Consider the following 22,696-nt stretch of genomic DNA (forward strand, 5'->3'; position numbering starts at 1 on the left):
GTTAGATACAGAGTAAAGCTCCCTCTGCACTGTCCCATCAAACACTCCCAGGGCAGGTACAGCACAGGTTAGATACAGAGTAAAGCTCCCTCTACACTGTCCCATCAAACACTCCCAGGGCAGGAACAGCACGGGTTGGATACAGAGTAAAGCTCCCTCGACACTGTCCCATGAAACACTCCCAGGGCAGGGACAGCACGGGTTTGATACAGAGTGAAGCTCCCTCGGCACTGTCCCATCAAAGACACCAAAGGCAGGTACAGCGCGGGTTTGATGCAGAGTAAAGCTCCCTCTACACTGTCCCATCAAACACTCCCAGGGCAGGAACAGCACGGGTTGGATACAGAGTAAAGCTCCCTCGACACTGTCCCATCAAACACTCCCAGGGCAGGGACAGCACGGGTTTGATACAGAGTGAAGCTCCCTCGACACTGTCCCATCAAAGACGCCAAAGGCAGGTACAGCACAGGTTCGATGCAGAGTGAAGCTCCCTCTACACTGTCCCATCAAAGACACCAAAGGCAGGTACAGCACGGGTTAGATACAGAGTAAAGCTCCCTCTGCACTGTCCCATCAAACACTCCCAGGGCAGGTACAGCACAGGTTAGATACAGAGTAAAGCTCCCTCGACACTGTCCCATCAAACACTCCCGGGGCAGGTACAGCACGGGATAGATACAGAGTAAAGCTCCCTCTACACTGTCCCATCAAACACTCCCGGGGCAGGTACAGCACGGGATAGATACAGAGTAAAGCTCCCTCTACACTGTCCCATCAAACACTCCCAGGGCAGGTGCAGCGCGGGTTTGATGCAGAGTGAAGCTCCCTCTTCACTGTCCGAAACACTCGCAGGGCAGGGACAGCACGGGTCAGATACAGAGTAAAGCTTCCTCGACACTGTCACATCAACACTCCCAGGGCAGGTACAGCACAGGTTCGATGCAGAGTGAAGCTCCCTCTACACTGTCCCATCAAAGACACCAAAGGCAGGTACAGCACGGGTTAGATACAGAGTCAAGCTCCCTCTACACTGTCCCATCAAACACTCCCGGGGCAGGTACAGCACGTGTTAGATACAGAGTAAAGCTCCCTCTACACTGTCCCATCAAACACTCCCGGGGCAGGTACAGCACGGGTTAGATACAGAGTAAAGCTCCCTCTGCACTGTCCCATCAAACACTCCCAGGGCAGGTACAGCACGGGTTCGATACAGAGTAAAGCTCCTTCTACACTGTCCCATCAAACACTCCCGGGGCAGGTACAGCACGGGTTAGATACAGAGTAAAGCTCCCTCTGCACTGTCCCATCAAACACTCCCAGGGCAGGTACAGCACGGGTTAGATACAGAGTAAAGCTCCCTCTACACTGTCCCATCAAACACTCCCAGGGCAGGAACAGCACGGGTTGGATACAGAGTAAAGCTCCCTCGACACTGTCCCATCAAACACTCCCAGGGCAGGGACAGCACGGGTTTGATACAGAGTAAAGCTCCCTCTACACTGTCCCATCAAACACTCCCAGGGCAGGTACAGCGCGGGTTTGATGCAGAGTAAAGCTTCCTCGACACTGTCACATCAACACTCCCAGGGCAGGTACAGCACAGGTTCGATGCAGAGTGAAGCTCCCTCTACACTGTCCCATCAAAGACTCCCGGGGCAGGGACAGCACGGGATAGATACAGAGTAAAGCTCCCTGTACACTGTCCCATCAAAGACTCCCGGGGCAGGTACAGCACGGGATAGATACAGAGTAAAGCTCCCTCTACACTGTCCCATCAAACACTCCCGGGGCAGGTACAGCACGGGATAGATACAGAGTAAAGCTCCCTCTACACTGTCCCATCAAACACTCCCAGGGCAGGTACAGCACGGGTTAGATACAGAGTAAAGCTCCCTCTACACTGTCCCATCAAACACTCCCAGGGCAGGTACAGCACGGGTTAGATACAGAGTAAAGCTCCCTCTGCACTGTCCCATCAAACACTCCCAGGGCAGGTACAGCACGGGTTAGATACAGAGTAAAGCTCCCTCTACACTGTCCCATCAAACACTCCCAGGGCAGGTACAGCGCGGGTTTGATGCAGAGTGAAGCTCCCTCTTCACTGTCCGAAACACTCGCAGGGCAGGGACAGCACGGGATAGATACAGAGTAAAGCTCCCTCTACACTGTCCCATCAAAGACTCCCGGGGCAGGTACAGCACCGGATAGATACAGAGTAAAGCTCCCTCTACACTGTCCCATCAAACACTCCCGGGGCATGTACAGCACGGGATAGATACGGAGTAAAGCTCCCTCTACACTGTCCCATCAAACACTCCCAGGGCAGGTACAGCACGGGTTCGATACAGAGTAAAGCTCCCTCTACACTGTCCCATCAAACACTCCCAGGGCAGGTACAGCACGGGTTAGATACAGAGTAAAGCTCCCTCTACACTGTCCCATCAAACACTCCCAGGGCAGGTACAGCACGGGTTAGATACAGAGTAAAGCTCCCTCTACACTGTCCCATCAAACACTCCCAGGGCAGGTTCAGCACGGGTTAGATACAGAGTGAAGCTCCCTCGACACTGTCCCATCAAACACTCCCAGGGCAGGTCCAGCACTCCATTCTTAATGCATGAGCCCAGACAGTGAGTATCAGCAGGATTGTCCACTGTGGTCGGCATCACAGCAGAGTCCAGTCCTGCCCTCAATTGACAGCCATACATTTCCCAGTTGGTGTCACTGGATCGCCATTAAGAGCAGGGACACGGGCTGATTTATCCTCTTATTTCGCCCAGTGGCACTGAGGCTGATGATGGCCCCTGAACGGCTGCGTTGTCAGTGGTTTGGCCTGACTGTGTGGGCGGGGCCTGACTGTGTGGGGGCGGGGCCTGACTGTGTGGGGGCGGGGCCTGACTGTGTGGGGGCGGGGCCTGACTGTGTGGGGGCGGGGCCTGACTGTGTGGGGGCGGGGCCTGACTGTGTGGGGGCGGGGCCTGACTGTGTGGGGGCGGGGCCTGACTGTGTGGGGGCGGGGCCTGACTGTGTGGGGGCGGGGCCTCACGGTGGCGGGGGCCTGACCGTGTGTGTGGGCGGGGTTTGATTGTGTGGAGGGGGCGGGGCCTGACTGTGTGGGGGCGGGGCCTGACTGTGTGGGGGCGGGGCCTGACTGTGTGGGGGCGGGGCCTGACTGTGTGGAGGGGGCGGGGCCTGACTGTGTGGAGGGGGCGGGGCCTGACTGTGTGGAGGGGGCGGGGCCTGACTGTGTGGAGGGGGCGGGGCCTGACTGTGTGGAGGGGGCGGGGCCTGACTGTGTGGAGGGGGCGGGGCTTGATTGTGTGGAGGGGGCGGGGCCTCACTGTGGAGGGGGCGGGTCTCACTCCGTGCGTGGGGGGGGGGGGCGGTTCTCACTCCGTGCGTGGGGGTGGGGGGGGGCGGGTCTCACTCCGTGCGTGGGGGTGGGGGGGGGCGGGTCTCACTCCGTGCGTGGGGGTGGGGGGGGGCGGGTCTCACTCCGTGCGTGGGGGTGGGGGGGGGCGGGTCTCACTCCGTGCGTGGGGGTGGGGGGGGGCGGGTCTCACTCCGTGCGTGGGGGGGGGCGGGTCTCACTCCGTGCGTGGGGGGGGGCGGGTCTCACTCCGTGCGTGGGGGGGGGGGGGGGGCGGGTCTCACTCCGTGCGTCGTGGGGGGGGGGCGGGTCTCACTCCGTGCGTCGTGGGGGGGGGCGGGTCTCACTCCGTGCGTCGTGGGGGGGGGCGGGTCTCACTCCGTGCGTGGGGGGGGGGCGGGTCTCACTCCGTGCGTGGTGTGGCGGGGCCCTGACTGGGGGGCGGGGCCGCGGGCTCTGACGTTTCAGTGACGGTTGGGACTGCCCCTGCTCCCCCGTGCGGGAGACCCCGCCCTTCTCACGTCCCCGAAGCTCAGCGCGCAGGCGCGGGAGAGACTCTGAGCGGTCCACAGACGGAGTCGGAGGTTTGAAGACGGTCGGCGAGCGCCCGGTCCGGAGATTCATAAACCGGAGGGAGGCCCCGCCACAGGCCGTTTAAAGATGGAGTGCGGCCGCGGGGAACGATAAGGACCCTTTGGTCCCGCGTGTGTTGAGCCGGGCGGCAGCTGCGAGGCTTCTCCCCGGGGCCAGGCCCAGGTTACCGGGGGAACCGGCCGCCATCTTGGTACAGGAGGAGGGAGCGTCACGACTCATGCGCGGCCATCTTGGTGCAGGAAGACCGACTCCAGGACCAGGTAAATGTGAGAAACTGAGGGTCAATAGTGGGGAGTCTGGTAAATGTCCCCTCTTCACCTGTGAGAGGGACACTGAGGGTCAATAGTGGGGAGTCTGGTAAATGTCCCCTCTTCACCCGTGAGAGGGACACTGAGGGTCTATAGTGGGGAGTCTGGTAAATGTCCCCCCTTCACCCGTGAGAGGGACACTGAGGGTCTATAGTGGGGAGTCTGGTAAATGTCCCCTCTTCACCCGTGAGAGGGACACTGAGGGTCTATAGTGGGGAGTCTGGTAAATGTCCCCTCTTCACCTGTCGCAGGGGTCAGTGTGAGGAGAGTGATGTTGAGTTGGGGAGAATCACGAAATTTATGAGACGAAGGAGGCCAATCGGCCCATCTTGTCCGTGCCAGTTGAAAAAGAGCTATCCAGCCGAATCCCACTTTCCAGCTCTTGGTCCGTAGCCCTGTAGGTTACGGCACTTCAAGTGCATATCCTGGTTCCCTTTAAATGTGATGAAGATTGCTGCCTCGTCCACCCTTTCAGGTGTGGAGTTCCAGACCCTCACCACCCTCTGGGTGAAAAATAATTTTCAAGTCCCCTCTATTCCTTCTGCCAATACTTTAAATCAATGCCCCCTGGTCACTGACCCCTCTGTGAAGGAAAATAGGTCCTTCCTATCCACTCCATCTCACCCCTCATAATTTTATACACCTCAATTAAATCTCCCCTCAGCCTCTTCTGTTCCAAAGAAAACAACCCCAGCCTATCCAATCTTTCCTCATAGCTAAAATTCTCCAGTCCTGTCAATATCTTTGTAAATCTCCACTGTACCCTCCCGAGTGCAATCACATCTTTCCTGTGATGTCGTGACCAGAACTGTATGCTTTACTCAAGCTGTAGCTGAACTATTGTTTTATACAGTTAGAGCATCTTATATTCTATGCCTCGACTAATAAAGGAAAGTATCATGGATGCCTTTTTAACCAACTTATCTACCTGTCCTGCTATCTTCACGGATTTGTGGACATGCACTCCAAGGTTCCTTTGTTCCTCGATACCTCTCAGTATCTCCCATTTACTGTATACATTTTTTTATTCGATCATGGGATGTTGGCGTCGCTGTCAAGGCCAGCATTTATTGCCCATCCCTAATTGCCCTTGAGAAGGTGGTGGTGAGCCACCGCCTTGAACCGCTGCAGTCTGTGTGTTGAAGGTTCTCCCACGGTGCTATTAGGGAGGGAGTTCAGGGATTTTGACCCAGCGACGATGAAGGAACGGCGATATATTTCCAAGTCGGGATGGTGTGTGACTTGGAGAGGAAGATGCAGGTGGTGGTGTTCCCATGTGCCTGCTGCCCTTGTCCTTCTAGGTGGTAGAGGTCGCGGGTTTGGGAGGTGCTGTCGAAGAAGCCTTGGTGAGTTGCTGCAGTGCATCCTGTGGATGGTGCACATTTTCAGCCATAGTGCGCCGGTGGTGAAGGGAGTGACTAATAGGGTGGTGGATGGGGTGCCAATCAAGCGGGCTGCTTTCTCCTGGATGGTGTCGAGCTTCTTGAGTGTTGTTGGAGCTGCACTCATCCAGGCAAGTGGAGAGTATTCCATCACACTCCTGACTTGTGCCTTGCAGATGGTGGAAAGGCTTTGGGGAGTCAGGAGGTGAGTCACTCACCACAGAATACCCAGCCTCTGACCTGCTCTTGTACCCATAGTATTTATGTGGCTGGTCCAGTTATGTTTCTGGTCAATGGTGACCCCCAGAATGTTGATGATGGTGGGGGATTGAGCGATGGTAATGCCGTTGAATGTCAAGGGGAGACGTCATTGCCTGGCACTTGTCTGGTGCGAATGTTACTTGCCACTTATCAGCCCAAGCCTGGATATTGTCCAGGTCTTGTTGCATGTGGGCACGGACTTCTTCATTATCTGAGGGGTTGCAAGTGGAACCGAACACTGTGCAATCATCAGTGAATGTCCCCATTTCTTACTTTATGATGCACGGAAGGTCATTGATGAAGCAGCTGAAGATGGTTGGGCCTTGGACACTGCCCTGAAGAACTCCTGCAGCAATGTCCTGGGCTTGAGATGATTGGCTTCCAACAACCAATAATAACCCCCTTTGTGCGAGGTATCACTCCAGCCACTGGAGAGTTTTCCCCCTGATTCCCATTGACTTCAATTTTATGAGGGCTCCTTGGTGCCACACTCGGTCAAATGCTGCCTTGATGTCAAGGGCAGTTACGCTCACCTCACCTCTGAAATTCAGCTCTTTTGTCCATGCTGCACCAAGGCTGTCATGAAGTCTGGAGCAGAGTGGTCCTGGCGGAACCCAAACTGAGAATTGGTGAGTAAGTGTCGCTTGATAGCACTGTCGACGACATGTTCCATCACTTTGCTGATGATTGAGAGTAGACTGATGGGGCGGTAATTGGCCGGATTGGATTTGTCCTGCTTTTTGTGGACAGGACATATCTGGGCAATTTTCCACATTATCGGGTAGATGCCAGTGTTGTAGCTGTACTGAAACAGTTTGGCTGGAGGCGCAGCTAGTTCTGGAGCACAAGTCTTCAGCACCATAGCAGGGATGTTGTCAGGGCCCACAGCCTTTGTGCACTCAGCCGTTTCTTGATATCACATGGAGTGAATCGAATTGGCTGAAGACTGGCTTCTGTGATGGTGCGGATAGTGGTGGGAGGCCGAGATGGATCATCCACTCGGCCCTTCTGGTTGAAAATGGTTGCAAACACTTCAGCCTTGTCTTTTGCACTCACATGCTGGACTCTGCTATCATTGAAGATGGGGATGTTTACAGAGCCTCCTCCTCCTGTTAGTTGTTCAATTGTCCACCACCATTCACGACTGGATGTGACAGGACTGCAGAGCTTTGATCTGATCCGTTGTTTGTGGAATCGTTTAGCTCTGTCTACAGCATGTTGTTTCCACTGTTTAGCATGCATGTCATCCTGTGTTGTGGCTTCACCAGGTTGGCACCTCATTTTTAGGTACACCCGGTGCTGCTCCTGGCATACTCTTCTACACTCCTCATTGAACCATGGTTGATTCCCTGGCTTGTTGTTAATGATACAGTGACAGAAGACAGAGCTGGCTGAAGTGAACTGGGAACTCAGGTTAAGGGATATCTCAGTAGAGATGCAGTGTCAGACATTTAATGAGATATTTCATAACACTCAGCAAAGATACATTCCAGTGAGAAAGACAGACTCTCGGGGAAGGACATACCATCCATGGCCAACTAAGGAAGTTAAAGATAGTATCAAGTTGAAAGAAAAAGCATACAATTCCGCAAACATTAGTGTAAGGAGTCTTACAACACCAGGTTATAGTCCAACAGCTTTATTTAAAATCACAAACTTTCGGAGGCTTCCTCCTTCGTCAGGTGACCTGACGAAGGAGGAAGCCTCCGAAAGCTTGTGATTTTAAATAAAGTTGTTGGACTATAAACTGGTGTTGTAAGACTCCTTACATTTGTCCATCGCCGGCATCTTCACATCATGGCAAATATTAGTGGCAGGTCAAAAGGTTGGACAAAATATAAACAACAGCAAAGAATGACTAAAAGAATAATGAGGGAGAGATTTGAGTACGAGAGAAAGCGAGCTTGAAATATAATAAGAGTTTCTACAGGTATTTAAAAAGAAGAGTAAGTAAAGTAAGTGTTGGTCCTCTGGAGAGTGAGTCTGGGGAATTAATAATGGAGAATAAGAAAATGGTGGATGAATTGAACAGATATTTTGCATCCGTCTTCACTGTAGAGGATACAAATAACATGCCAGAAATAATTGTGGATCAAGAGGTGAAAGGGAGGGAGGAACTTAAAACATATGCAATCACCAGGGAAAGGGTCTTGAAAAAAATATTAGATTTAAAAGCTGACACGTTCCCAGGTCCTGACGGACTTTATCCAAGGGTCTTAAAAGAAGTGGCTGCAGAGATAGTAGATGCATTGGTATTAATTTTCCAAAATTCCCTAGGTTCTGGAAGGGTCCCATCAGATTGGAAAATAGTAAATATAATTCCTCTATTCAAGAAAGGGAGACAGAAAGCCACAGCCAGTTAGCTTAACATCTGTCATGGGGAAAATGCAAGAATCTATTATTAAGGAGGTTCTAGCAGGGCACTTAGAAAATCTCAATGCAATCAGGCAGAGTCAACACGGCTTTATGAAAGGGAAATCGTGTTTGACTAATTTGTTAGTTCTTTGAGGAAGTAACAAGCAACGTGGATAAAGGGGACCCTGTGGATGTGGTGTACTTGGAGATCCAGAAGGCTTTTGACAAGGTGCCACACCAAAGGTGACTACACAAAATAAGAACTCATGGAGGCGGTTCAGAGAAGGTTCACTCGACTGATTCCTGGGATGAGGGGGTTATCTTATGAGGAAAGGTTGGACAAGTTGGGCCTGTATACATTGGAGTTTAGAAGGATGAGAGGTGATCTTATTGAAACAGAGAAGATCCTGAGGGGACGAGAAGGGATAGATGCTGAGAGGATGTTTCCCCTTGTGGGAGAGACTAGAACTAGGGGCCACAGTTTAAAAATAAGGGGTCTCCCATTTAAGATGGAGATGAGGAGAATTTTTTTCCCTGAAGGTCGTGAGTCTGTGGAACTCCCTTCCCCAGACAGCGGGGGAGGCAGGGTCATTGAATATTTTTAAGGCCGAGTTAGATAGATTCCTGATTATCAAGGGAGTCAAATGTTATAGTAGGTAGACGGGAAAGTAGGGTTGATGTCACAATCAGATCGGCCATGATCTTATCAAATGACAGATCAGGCTCGAGGGGCCGAACGGCCTACTCCTGCTCTTAATTCGTATGTGCATACGAGTGAGGAATATGCCGCGCCATGAGGTTACAGATTGTGTTGGATTACAATTCTGCTGCTCCTGATGGCCCACAGCGTCTCACGGATGTCCAGTTTTGAGCTGCGAGATCTGTTCTGAATCTATCCCATTTAGCACGATGGCAGTGCCACACAACACGTTGGATGGTGTCCTCAGTGTGAAGACAGGACTTGGCTCCACAAGGACTGTGCGGTGGTCACTCCTACCAATACCGTCATGGACAGATGCTTGCCTTGTTTGCTCTCCCCAATTGCATTACCTCACACTTCTCTGGATTGAATTCCATTTGCCACTTTTCTGCCCACCTGACCAGTCCATTGATATCTTCCTGCAGTCTACAGCTTTCCTCCTCACTACCAACCACACGGCCAATTTATGTATCATCTGCAAACTTCTTGATCAAGTCCTCCACATTCAGGTGCAAATCATTAATATATACCACAAAAAGCAAGGGACCTGGTACTGAGCCTTGAGGAACCCCACTGGAAACAGCCTTCCAGTTGCAAAAACATCCGTCAACCATCACCCTTTGCTTCCTGCCACTGAGCCAATTTTGGATCCGACGAGCCACTTTCCCTTTGATCCCAAGGGATTTAACTTTTTTGACCAGTCTGCCATGTGGACCTTGTCAAAAGACTTGCTGAAATCCATGGATACATCATCAAATGCGTTGCCCTCATCGACCCTCCTCGTTACCTCCTCTAAAAATTCAATCAAGTTAGTCAGACACGACATTCCCTGAACAAATCCATGCTGACTGTCCTTGATTAATCCGTGCCTTTCTAAATGACGATTAATACTGTCCCTCAGAATTGTTTCCAAACATTTGCCCACCACCGAGGTTAGGCTGACTGGCCTGTAATTACTCAGTCTATCCCTTTCTCCCTTTTTAAACAATAGTACACTGTATTTAAAAGAAAGCTGATTTATTTGAGACTGATGCAGAATATTAAACTCCAGCCCAGTTATAGGGGTTATTATCAGAAACAAACCCGGTTCAGTCCTGGATGTGATGAACAGCAGAATCCAACCCCTGTGGTAACATGTGAACTCGCTGGTGAATCAGCAGGTTGTATGACTTACTGAATCCCTTCCCACACTCTGAGCAGGTGAACGGTCTCTCCCCATTGTGAGTGCGTTGGTGTGTCAGCAGTCCATTTGTGCTTTTAAGACTCTTCTCACAGTCAGAACATTTAAAAGGTCTCATCACTGTGAACAGGTTGGTGTTCAGTGAGACGGGATGAACAAGTGAATCCCTTCCCACACACACAGCAGGTGAACAGTCTCTCCCCAGTGTGAACTCGCTGGTGAATCAGCAGGGTGGATGACTGAGTGAATCCCTTCCCATATGTGGAGCAGGGAAACGGCCTCTCCCCAGTGTGACTGCGTCGATGAGTTTCCAGCTGGGATGGGTAATTGATTCCCTTCCCACAGTCCCCACATTTCCACGGTTTCTCCGTGGTCCGGGTGTCCTTGTGTCTCTCCAGGTTGGACGATCAGTTGAAGCCTCGTCCACACACAGAACACGTGGACGGTTTCTCCCCGCTGTGAACGGTGCGATGTTTTTTCAGGTTGTGTAACTGGTTAAAGCTCTTTCCACACTCAGTGCACTGGAACACTCTCACTCGGGTGTGTGTGTCTCGGTGATTTTCCAGTCACGCTGAAGTTGGATCTTTTCCCACAGACAGAAAAGACAAACATTTCTCCTTCCACATTCAAAGGCTGATGATATTCTGGTCCTGATGAATCGAGTGACTCGGTCAGATTGACTTGAGGTTTGGTTTGAGTTTCCTGTCTGTGAATCCTCCCCTTCGAATACCCTGTAAAATCTTCCCGCTCATTCCCCCAGACTGTAAATCCCCATCTCTCACACTCTCCCTCCTCCCTGTGCTGAAATCCAAACCCATCGCACCATCCCCAAAATATTTCGTTCTATCTGAGTTTTCTCCCCCTCCCCCTGAAGGTACTGACTCTGACTGGGTTCAGTTCCACACTCACTGGTTCCCCTCTCTCTCCTCCCCTGAAGGTGCTGACTCTGACTGGGTTCAGTTCCACACTCACTGGTTCCCCTCTCTCTCCTCCCTGAAGGTGCTGACTCTGACTGGGTTCAGTTCCACACTCTCTGGTTCCTCTCTCTCTCCTCCCCTGACGTTACTGACTCTGTCTGTGTGTTCGTGCTCTCTCCCCCTTTTTCCAACACTCTGTCCCTCCCTATATACTGTCCATCTGCAACATCTCCCAATTTTGGTGATGGGCTCTCCTTGACCCTTCTCCATTTTTCCTTCTTATATTCACTGACACATCCCGATTTCTCTATCAAAGAGACGCTCTCTGACCAGTTAACATTCCTACTTCCTTTACAGACGTTCCCTGATCCGTCGTCATTTGGGTCTGGGTTGTGTGGGGGGGGGGGGGGGGGGGAGCGTGGATTATGTTCTATGTCTTATATTCAGATCCGGAGGGATAATGTTCACTTTTATAATGGGGCCTGGGGGGGATAATGTTCACTGTTTTATATTGGGGTCTGGAGCGGCACTCGGTCTTCACTGAAATCTTCGTCTCCCGCGCCAGCTCAGCTCACACTGTCCATCAATGGGCCTCTCCCACCCCTCAGCTCACACTGTCCAACAATGGGCCTCTCCCACCCCTCAGCTCACACTGTCCAACAATGGGCCTCTCCCACCCCTCAGCTCTCACTGTCCAACAATGGGCCTCTCCCACCCCTCAGCTCACACTGTCCAACAATGGGCCTCTCCCACCCCTCAGCTCACACTGACCAACAATGGGCCTCTCCCACCCCTCAGCTCACACTGTCCAACAGTGGGCCTCTCCCACCCCTCAGCTCACACTGTCCGACAATGGGCCTCTCCCACCCCTCAGCTCACACTGTCCAACAATGGGCCTCTCCCACCCCTCAGCTCTCACTGTCCAACAATGGGCCTCTCCCACCCCTCAGCTCACACTGTCCAACAATGGGCCTCTCCCACCCCTCAGCTCACACTGTCCAACAATGGGCCTCTCCCACCTCTCTCTGTGGCTTTAAACAGATGGAACCCTGTGGGGTGGAGCAAACATTTCAACATTTGTTTGGAAAATGGATGAATTCAGGACAGACAGCAGGGATTATTTGAGGAATTACACAGTGTGGTGATAAAGGGAATGCAGTGGGTGTTGTGTGGATGGATTGTCTCAAGGTGTTTGAGAAGGTGCCGCACAGGAGGCTTGTTGATAAAATTAAGGCTCACGGAATTGAAGGGAGTGGGGCAGCGTGGACAGGAAGTTGGGGAAAGGGCAGAAAACAGAGAGTCGTGGATAATGGATATTGTTCAGACTGGAGGGATGTAAACGGTGGTGTCCCCCAGGGTCAGTGTTGGGACCATTGCTCTTCTCAATACAGGGAAATGATCTGGGCTCGGGTATCTTGGGCTCAAGATGAAAATCTCCAGATAATTCAAATGCCTCCAAGATAGTGAGTGTGGGGAACTGTGAAGAGGACTGGAAGTGACTTCAGTGTCACGGACACTGGATAATAAATTGGACAGATGGATGGCAGGAATAGAGAGTTTTATATCCAAGTTTGCAGATGACACTAAGTTCGGAGGCCCAGTAAGTTGTGTGGTTGGGAGCAGGAAGTTACAAAGGGACAGATTAAGTGAGTGGACAAAACTGTGGCAGATGGAGTTCAGTGTGGGGAAGTGTGAGATCATCCACTTTAGATGCAAGAAGGAAACATTGGAGTATTTTCTTGAAGTGAGAGACTGGGAACTGTGGAGGAGCAAAGGGATTTGGGTGTCCATGTACACAAATCACTAAAAGCTCGTGCCCAGATACAAAAAGTAATCACAAAGTCTAATGAAATGTTGGCCTTTATCTCGAGGGCTGGAATACAAAGGGGAGGAAGTTATGCTTCAGTTCCACAGAGCCTCGGTCAGAGCCCCTCTGGTGTACTGATCCTCAACAAGGATATATTGGCCTTGGAGGGGGGACTGTGCAGATTCACCAGGGTGATACTGGGGCTTGAAGAGTTCAGTTATGAGGACAGGGTGCAGAAACTTGTTTTGTATTCCCTTGAGTTTGGAAGGTTGAGGGGTGATCTGATCCAGGGATTTCAAATGATAAAGGGATTCGATCGGGTAGAAATAGAAACTAATTTCTCTGGTGGGGGAATCCTGAACAAGAGGGCATGACCTTAAAATTAGTGCCAGGGCATCTAGGAGTGACATCAGGAAGCTCTTTATCACACAAGGGCAGTGGAAATCTGCTCAGGCTGATTGAAGTGGACCCTGTGATACAATAGAATTTTCTGTCCTCTCAGACTTGGACATCTTGTCGATCCATCTGTTAAAGAGTTGTTGGAACTCAGTTCTGAGATGGATTCCATTCACTTTATGATAATTCCTCAATCAGCTTCTCTTATCATCGAGACATCAAGGAACAGACACACTGTGTTTAAAAGAAAGCTGATTTATTTGACACTTAAATAGAATATTAAACTCCGGCCCAGTTATAGGGGTGGTTAACATCAGAAACAAACCCCAGCTGTTAGAATGAACATGGTTCAGTCCTGGATGTGATTAACAGCAGAATCCAAACCCCTGCAGTCACAGGTGAACTCGCTGGTGTCTCAGCAGGTTGGATGAACAAGTGAATCTCTTCCCACACACGGAGCAGGTGAATGGCCTCTCACCGGTGTGAATTCGCTGGTGTGTCAGCAGGTTGGATGACTGACTGAATTTTGTCCCACACACGGAGCAGGTGAACGGCCTCTCCCCAGTGTGAACTTGCTGGTGTTTCAACAGTTCGTTTGTGCTTTTAAAGCTTTTCTCACAGTCAGAACATTTAAAAGGTCTCTTATCAGTGTGAACACGTTGATGCACAATGAGGTGGGATGAACAAGTGAATCCCTTCCCACACACTGAGCAGGTGAACGGCCTCTCCCCGGTGTGAGTACGTTGGTGTCTCAGCAGGTCCGATCTGCTTTTAAAGTTCTTCTCACAGGCAGAACATTTAAATGGTCTGTCATCAGTGTGAACAAGTTGGTGTTCAATGAGGTGTGATGACTGAGTGAATCCCTTCTTACACACGGAGCAGGTGAACGGTCTCTCCCCAGTGTGAACTCGCTGGTGTGTCAGCAGGTGGGATGACTGAGTGAATCTGCTCCCACACATGGGGCAGGTGAATGGCCTCTCCCCGGTGTGACTGCGTCGATGAGTTTCCAGCTCAGACGGGGAATTGAATCCCTTCCCACAGTCCCCACATTTCCACGGTTTGTCCATGGTCCGGGTGTCCTTGTGTCTCTCCAGGTTGGACGATCAGTTGAAGCTTCGTCCACACACACAACACGTGGACGGTTTCTCCCCGCTGTGAATGGTGCGATGTTTTTTCAGGCTGTGGAACTGGTTAAAACTCTTTCCACACTCAGTGCACTGGAACACTCTCACTCGGGTGTGTGTGTCTCGGTGATTTTCCACTCACACTGATGTTTGAAATCTTTTCCCACAGACACAACAGACAAACATTTCTCCTTCCACATTCAAAGGCCGATGATATTCAGGTCCTGATGAATCGAGTGACTCTGTCAGATCTTGACGTGATGTTTGGTTTGAGTTTCCCGTCTGCAAATCCTCCCCTTCTAATCCCCTGTAAAAGGAGTTTACAAAAGTCATCATTGTAAATACAGGATAGAAATTCAGAACAGACAATTCTAATTTCGATGGAACATTCTTCCCGCTCATTCCCCCAGACTGTAAATCCCCGTCCCACACACTCTCCCTCCTCCCTTTGCTGAAATCCAAACCCATTGCATCATCTCCAACATTTTTCCTTCGATCTGAGTTGTCTCCCTCCCCCTGAAGGTGCTGACTCTGACTGGGTTCAGTTCGACACTCATTGGTTCCCCTCTCTCTCCCTCTCCCTGAAGGTGCTGACTCTGACTGGGTTCAGTTCGACACTCACTGGTTCCCCTCTCTCTCCTCCCCTGAAGGTGTTGACCCTGACTTGGTTCAGTTCTACACTCACTGGTTCCCCTCTCTCTCCTCCCCTGAAGGTGCTGACTCTGACTTGATTCAGTTCTACATTCACTGGTTCCCCTCTCTCTCCCTCTCCCTGAAGGTGCTGACTCTGACTGGGTTCAGTTCGACACTCACTGGTTCCCCTCTCTCTCCTCCCCTGAAGGTGCTGACTCTGACTGGGTTCAGTTCGACATCCATTGGTTCCCCTCTCTCTCCCTCTCCCTCTCCCTCTCCCTGAAGGTGTTGACTCTGACTGGGTTCAGTTCGACACTCACTGGTTCCCCTCTCTCTCCTCCCCTGAAGGTGTTGACCCTGACTTGATTCAGTTCGACATTCACTGGTTCCCCTCTCTCTCCTCCCCTGAAGTTACTGACTCTGTCTGTGTGTTCGTGCTGTCTTCCCCTCTTCCCAACACTCTGTCCCTAACTATGTACTGACCATCTGCAACATCTCCCAATTTTGGTGATGGGCTCTCCTTGACCCATCTCCATTTCTCCCTCTGAAACAAACACTCACGAACACATCCCGATTTCTCTATCAAAGAGACGCTCTCTGACTGGTTACCATTTCCACTTCCTTCACAGACGTTCCCTGATCCATCGTCATTCGGGTCTGGTTGTGGGGTGGGGGGGAGATAAAGATCACTTGCATATTGGAGTCTGGGGGATAATGTTCACTGTTTAATGTTGGGGTCTGGGGCTGCACTCGGTGTTTGCGCAAGTCTGTGTCTCCTGCGCCTGCTCAGCTCACACTGTCCAACAATGGGCCTCTCCCACCCCTCAGGTCACACTGTCCAACAATGGGCCTCTCCCACCCCTCAGCTCACACTGTCCAACAATGGGCCTCTCCCACCCCTCAGCTCACACTGTCCAACAATGGGCCTCTCCCACCTCTCAGCTCACACTGTCCAACAATGGGCCTCTCCCACCCCTCAGCTCACACTGTCCAACAATGGGCCTCTCCCACCCCTCAGCTCACACTGTCCAACAATGGGCCTCTCCCACCCCTCAGCTCACACTGTCCAACAATGGGCCTCTCCCACCCCTCAGCTCACACTGTCCAACAATGGGCCTCTCCCACCCCTCAGCTCACACTGTCCAACAATGGGCCTCTCCCACCCCTCAGCTCACACTGTCCAACAATGGGCCTCTCCCACCCCTCAGCTCACACTGTCCAACAATGGGCCTCTCCCACCCCTCAGCTCACACTGTCCAACAATGGGCCTCTCCCACCCCTCAGCTCACACTGTCCAACAATGGGCCTCTCCCACCTCTCTCTGTGGCTTTAAACAGATGGAACCCTGTGGGGTGGAGCAAACATTTCAACATTTGTTCATAAAAAGGATGAATTCAGGACAGACAGCAGGGATTATTTGAGGAATAACACAGTGTGGTGATAAAGGGAATGCAGTGGGTGTTGTGTCGATGGATTGTCTAAAGGTGTTTGAGAAGGTGCCGCACAGGAGGCTTGTTGATAAAATTAAGGCTCACGGAATTGAAGGGAGTGGGGCAGCGTGGACAGGAAGTTGGGGAAAGGGCAGAAAACAGAGAGTCGTGGATAATGGATATTGTTCAGACTGGAGGGATGTAAACAGTGGTGTCCCCCAGGGTCAGTGTTGGGTCCATTGCTCTTCTCAATACAGGGAAATGATCTGGGCTCGGGTATATCGGGCACAAGATGAAAATCTCCAGATAATTCAAATGCCACCAAGATAGTGAGTGTGGGGAACTGTGAAGAGGACTGGAAGTGACTTCAGTGTCACGGACACTGGATAATAAATTGGACAGATAGATGGCAGATGAAATTTAATGCAGAGAAATGTGAAGTGATACATTTTGGGAAGAAGAATAGGGAGAGGAGAAGTGAGAGGCTCCGTTGATGAAGCTGTTCAGAAACTATATCCCAGATTTTAATAAATAGGGCTGAAAAGTGTTAATCATTGGTTATTGATTACTGTACACAGTCCCAAACACTCCCATGGCAGGTACAGCACGGGTTAGATACAGAGTAAAGCTCCCTCGACACTGTCCCATCAAACACTCCCAGGGCAGGTGCAGCACGGGTTACAGACAGAGTAAAGCTCCCTCTGCACTGTCCTGTCTCTCACCCGCAGGACAGGCACTGCATGGTTTAGATGCAGGGTCACGCTCCCTCTGCACTGTCCCATCAAACACTCCCAGGGCAGGTACAGCACGGGTGAGATACCGAGTAAAGCTCCCTCTACACTGTCCCGTCTCACACTCCCTGGGCAGACAAAGCACGGGGTAGATGCACAGCCAAGCTCCCTCCACACTGTCCTAAACACTCCCAGGGCAGAGTAAAGCTGCTTCTATACTGTCCCATCAAATACTGCCAGGGCAGGTACAGCACGGGTCAGATACAGAGTAAAGCTCCCTCGACACTGTCCCATCAAACACTCCCGGGGCAGGTGCAGCGCGGGTTTGATGCAGCGTAAAGCTCCCTCGACACTGTCCCATCAAACACTCCCGGGGCAGGTACAGCACGGATGAGATACATTGTGAAGCTCCCTCGACACTGTCCCATCAAACACTCCCAGGGCAGGTACAGCATGGGTTAGATACCGAGTCAAGCTCCCTCGACACTGTCCCATCAAACACTCCCGGGGCAGGTACAGCACGGATGAGATACATTGTGAAGCTCCCTCGACACTGTCACATCAACACTCCCATTGCAGGTACAGCACAGGTTCGATAGAGGAAAGCTCCCTCGACACTGTCCCATCAAAGACTCCCAAGGCGGGTACAGCACGGGTTCGATACAGAGGAAACCTCCCTCGACAACGTGCCGTCTCACACTCCCACGACAGGTGCTGCACGGGGTAGATGCAGAGTAAAGGTCCCTCCACACTGTCGTAAACACTCCCGGGGCAGGGACAGCATGGGTTTGATACAGAGTAAAGCTCCCTCTGCACTGTCCTGTCTCTCACCCGCAGGACAGGCACTGCATGGTTTAGATGCAGGGTCACGCTCCCTCTGCACTGTCCCATCAAACACTCCCAGGGCAGGTACAGCACGGGTGAGATACAGAGTAAAGCTCCCTCTACACTGTCCCATCAAACACTACCGGGGCAGGTACAGCACGGGTTAGATACAGAGTAAAGCTCCCTCTGCACTGTCCCATCAAAGACACCAAAGGCAGGTACAGCACGGGTTAGATACAGAGTAAAGCTCCCTCTACACTGTCCCATCAAACACTCCCGGGGCAGGTGCAGCACGGGTTAGATACAGAGTAAAGCTCCCTCTACACTGTCCCATCAAACACTCCCAGGGCAGGTACAGCACGGGTTAGATACAGAGTAAAGCTCCCTCTACACTGTCCCATCAAACACTCCCGGGGCAGGTACAGCACGGGTTAGATACAGAGTAAAGCTCCCTCTACACTGTCCCATCAAACACTCCCAGGGCAGGTACAGCACGGGTTAGATACAGAGTAAAGCTCCCTCTACACTGTCCCATCAAACACTCCCAGGGCAGGTACAGCACGGGTTAGATACAGAGTAAAGCTCCCTCTACACTGTCCCATCAAACACTCCCGGGGCAGGGACAGCACGGGTTGAGATTCTGGGTGAAATATCCTGAAGCCCCGCCCACACTGTTCCTGTACCAAGATGGCCGCGCATGCGCCGTGACGCTCCCTCCTCCTGTACCAAGATGGCGGCCAGTTCCCCCGGTAACCCGGGCCTGTCTCCGGGGAGAAGTCCCGCAGTTGCCGCCCGGCTGCTCACACTCGGGACCAGAGGATCCGACTCGGGTCCTGCGGCCTCGCTCCATGTTTATAAGCCGTGGGGCTCGGCCTCCGCCCGATTTCTCAGTGTCCTGTCCCCGGCCCCCCGCCTACCTGCTCCCGACCCTCCGACTCCGTCTGGCGAACGCGCAGAGCTTCTCCCGCGCCTGCGCGCTGGGCTCATGGCGACGTCAGAGCCGAGGCCCCGCCCTCACCCACTGGCCCCGCCCCCTCATGGAGCTGCTCCCTCGCGCGAGGCCCCGCTGGTTTTGGGCGGAATGAGACCGCGCGCTGTTCCTCCTCCCACTGCCTGTGGGAATGGGGCAGATATTTAAAGGGACAGGCACTCCCCTTTGTTTATAGTTAAAGGGACAGTCCCGTTTATCTTTGAATGTCGGGGGATCTCACTAACGGAGCTCCTATTAACAATCGGTCCGTCCTGTAATTAGTGCAGTGACTAGGAACATTTAATCATTAGGATCAGGAGGAGGCCATTCAGCCCCTCCAGCCTGTTCCGCCATTTAATTAGATCATATCTGATCTGTATGTTAACTGCATCTACCCGCCTTGGTACCATAACCTTTAATACCCTCGCCTATCAAAAATCTATCAATCTCAGATCTGAAATTTTCAAATACCCCCAGCCTCGACTGCTCTCAGGGAGAGAGTTCCAGATTTCCACTGCCCTTTGTGTGAAGAAGTGATTCCTGACATCGCCCATGAATGACCTCGCTCTAATTTTAAGGTGATGCCTCCTTGTTCTGGACTCCCCCACCAGAGGAAGTAGTTTCTCTCCATCTGCCCGATCAAATATTTTAATCATCTTAAACACCTCGATTGGATCACCCCTTAATCTTCTTTACTCCACGCAGTACAAGCCCAGTCTGTGCACCCTGTCAGTGTCACTCTGTTGAATCTGTGCTGTACCCCTTCCAAGGCCAGTATATCCTCCCTGAGGTGCAGTGCCCAGAACTGAAGGCAGTCTCCAGATGGGGTTTAACCAGAGCTCTGTACAACTGTAACATAACTTCCACCCCTTTATATTCCAGCCCCCTTGAGATGAAGGCCAACATTCCTTTCGCCGTTAAAATTATTTTTTGCAACTGTCCACCAGCTTTTAGTGATTTCTGTACATGGGCCCTAAATCTCTCTGCTCCTCCACAGTTTCCAGTTGCTTGCCATTTGGTAAATACTCTGATCGATCTGTCTTTGGTTCAAAGTGGGTGAATTCACATTTCCCCACATTCAACTCCACCCGCCACCGTTTTGCCCACTCTCTGAATCTATCATTGCCCCCTTGCAACTTTCTGCTCCCATCTACACTATTTACTGTGCCACCGAACTTAGTATCATCTGCAAACTTGGATACATGGCTCTCTATTCCTTCATCTGAGTCATTTTACTTACAAATGTTGAACTGTTTGCTCGACACCACAGGGTTTCATCTGTTTCAAACCACAACGGAAAGTTCCAGTTTTCTCCTGGAATTGAAGTTTAAGATTATCTGTTAGCTAAGATAGAAGCCCGTGGAATCGAGGGAAAAGTACAGACTTGGTTAGGAAGTTGGCTGAGCGAATGGCGACAGAGAGTAGTGATAATTGGTAGGTGCTCACATTGGCAGGATGTGACTAGTGGAGTCCCGCTGGGATCTGTCTTGGGGCCTCAATTATTCACAATATTTATTAACGACTTAGATGAAGGCATAGAAAGTCTCATATCTAAGTTTGCCGATGACACAAAGATTGGTGGCATTGTAAGCAGTGTAGATGAAAACATAAAATTACAAAGTGATATTGACAGATTAGGTGAATGGGCAAAACTGTGGCAAATGGAATTCAATGCAGAAAAATGTGAGGTCATCCACTTTGGATCAAAAAAGGATAGAACAGGGTACTTTCTAAATGGTAAAACGTTAAAAACAGTGGATGTCCAAAGGGACTTAGGGGTGCAGGTACATCGATCATTGAAGTGTCATGAACAGGTGCAGAACATAATCAAGAAGGCAAATGGAATGCTGGCCTTTATATCTGGAGGACTAGAGTACAAGGGGGCAGAAGTTATGCTGCAGCTATACAAAACCCTGGTTAGACCGCACCTGGAGTACTGTGAGCAGTTCTGGGCACCGCACCTTCAGAAGGATATATTGGCCTTGGAGGGAGTGCAGCGTCGGTTTACTGGAATGATACCCGGACTTCAAGGGTTAAGTTACGAGGAGAGATTACACAAATTGGGGTTGTATTCTCTCGAGTTTCGAAGGTTAAGGGGTGATGTGATCGAAGTTTGTAAGATATTATGGGTAACAGATAGGGGGGATAGAGAGAAACTATTTCCACTGGTTGGGGATTTTAGGAGTAGGGGGCACAGTCTAAAAATTAGAGCCAGAACTTTCAGGAGCGAGATTAGAAAACATTTCTACACACAAAGGGTGTTTACAGGGGTTTACAGGAGACCGGGAACAAATATCACCCACAATTGAGGGAGACAAAATCAGCCATTAGAGAAGCTGAGAGATCTTTGGTGTTTTCAGAGTTGGGACGGGTGCTCTGTGAGCCCCTTGCCTGGATCTTCAACAGCTCAATAGAGTCAGGGATTGTTCCCTGAGATTGGAAGGTAACTCACGGAGTTCCCATTCTCAAAAAAGAAAACAAATCAGAGCCAGGAAACGACAGGCCCATCAATGTGACCTCGACCACAGCGAAGATGCTTGAAGAGATCCTAAGATATTCTGTTTATGATCACGGGGAAAGAGAAGGGGCCGTTCGAGACACTCAACATGGCTTCCAGACAAGAAGGTCGCGTCATGCAAATTTGCTTGAGTTTTTTGAAGAAGTTGCTGGGTCAGTGGATGAGGATAATCCGGTTCACATTGTCTATCTCAGGGGTGTTTTTTGAAGAAGTTGCTGGGTCAGTGGATGAGGATAATCCGGTTCACATTGTCTATCTCAGGGGTGTTTTTTGAAGAAGTTGCTGGGTCAGTGGATGAGGATAATCCGGTTCACATTGTCTATCTCAGGGGTGTTTTTTGAAGAAGTTGCTGGGTCAGTGGATGAGGATAATCCGGTTCACATTGTCTGTCTCAGGGGTGTTTTTTGAAGAAGTTGCTGGGTCAGTGGATGAGGATAATCCGGTTCACATTGTCTATCTCAGGGGTGTTTTTTGAGGAAGTTGCTGGGTCAGTGGATGAGGATAATCCGGTTCACATTGTCTATCTCAGGGGTGTTTTTTGAAGAAGTTGCTGGGTCAGTGGATGAGGATAATCCGGTTCACATTGTCTATCTCAGGGGTGTTTTTTGAGGAAGTTGCTGGGTCAGTGGATGAGGATAATCCGGTTCACATTGTCTATCTCAGGGGTGTTTTTTGAAGAAGTTGCTGGGTCAGTGGATGAGGATAATCCGGTTCACATTGTCTATCTCAGGGGTGTTTTTTGAAGAAGTTGCTGGGTCAGTGGATGAGGATAATCCGGTTCACATTGTCTATCTCAGGGGGGTCAAACTCATTTTCGATGGTGGGCCTGATCCGATATCCTGACACTTGGCCTGGGCCACATTCAGCAAAACTTATTAAACTAGAAATAGATCAAGATGAACGATATCGGTCCTCACAGCACACAGAAAAAATGAGGCCTCGAAGTTTCTCTGAGAATGACAGGCCTGAACTCGAGTTGGAAAACACAGTTGGAAAACATTGATCAATTGAACCAGACTGGGCGGGGCCTGAGGTGCGAGTTGGTGAAGGAAAAGTGGCGACCAGTGAACTTCGCTCCCTGTCTGAGGGCCCGGGCACTCGGGTTTCTGTATAATTTATTGATTGATTTTGTTTAATGTTTATTGTCCCTCCGGCCCCAATCTCGATGCGATGACGAAATTTCTGTTCACCGATT

At 51.0% G+C, this 22,696-nt stretch overlaps 2 protein-coding genes across 2 annotated transcripts in view; one reads left to right on the top strand and one right to left on the bottom strand.

Annotated features, from left to right (window-relative positions):
- The window catches only part of LOC137315794 (zinc finger protein 850-like), a 135,136-nt gene that overhangs the window by 62,827 nt on the left and 49,613 nt on the right, over positions 1-22,696 (top strand). The window lies entirely within an intron of this gene.
- On the bottom strand, positions 13,510-18,985 carry LOC137315789 (zinc finger protein 34-like). The gene is made up of 2 exons (XM_067980275.1): positions 18,931-18,985; positions 13,510-14,701 (listed from the first exon to the last, which is right to left on the bottom strand). The coding sequence occupies exon 2, from the start codon at positions 14,335-14,337 to the stop codon at positions 13,663-13,665; it is 675 nt and encodes a 224-aa protein (XP_067836376.1). The 5' UTR covers positions 14,338-14,701; positions 18,931-18,985; the 3' UTR covers positions 13,510-13,662.

This window comes from Heptranchias perlo, unplaced genomic scaffold (genome assembly GCF_035084215.1).
Source record: "Heptranchias perlo isolate sHepPer1 unplaced genomic scaffold, sHepPer1.hap1 HAP1_SCAFFOLD_56, whole genome shotgun sequence".
Lineage (NCBI taxonomy): Eukaryota > Metazoa > Chordata > Chondrichthyes > Hexanchiformes > Hexanchidae > Heptranchias > Heptranchias perlo.

What these genes read in the sequence shown, in the direction of transcription:
- LOC137315789 (XM_067980275.1), bottom strand. Translation starts at nt 14,337, where the DNA reads ATGGACAAACCGTGGAAATGTGGGGACTGTGGGAAGGGATTCAATTCC.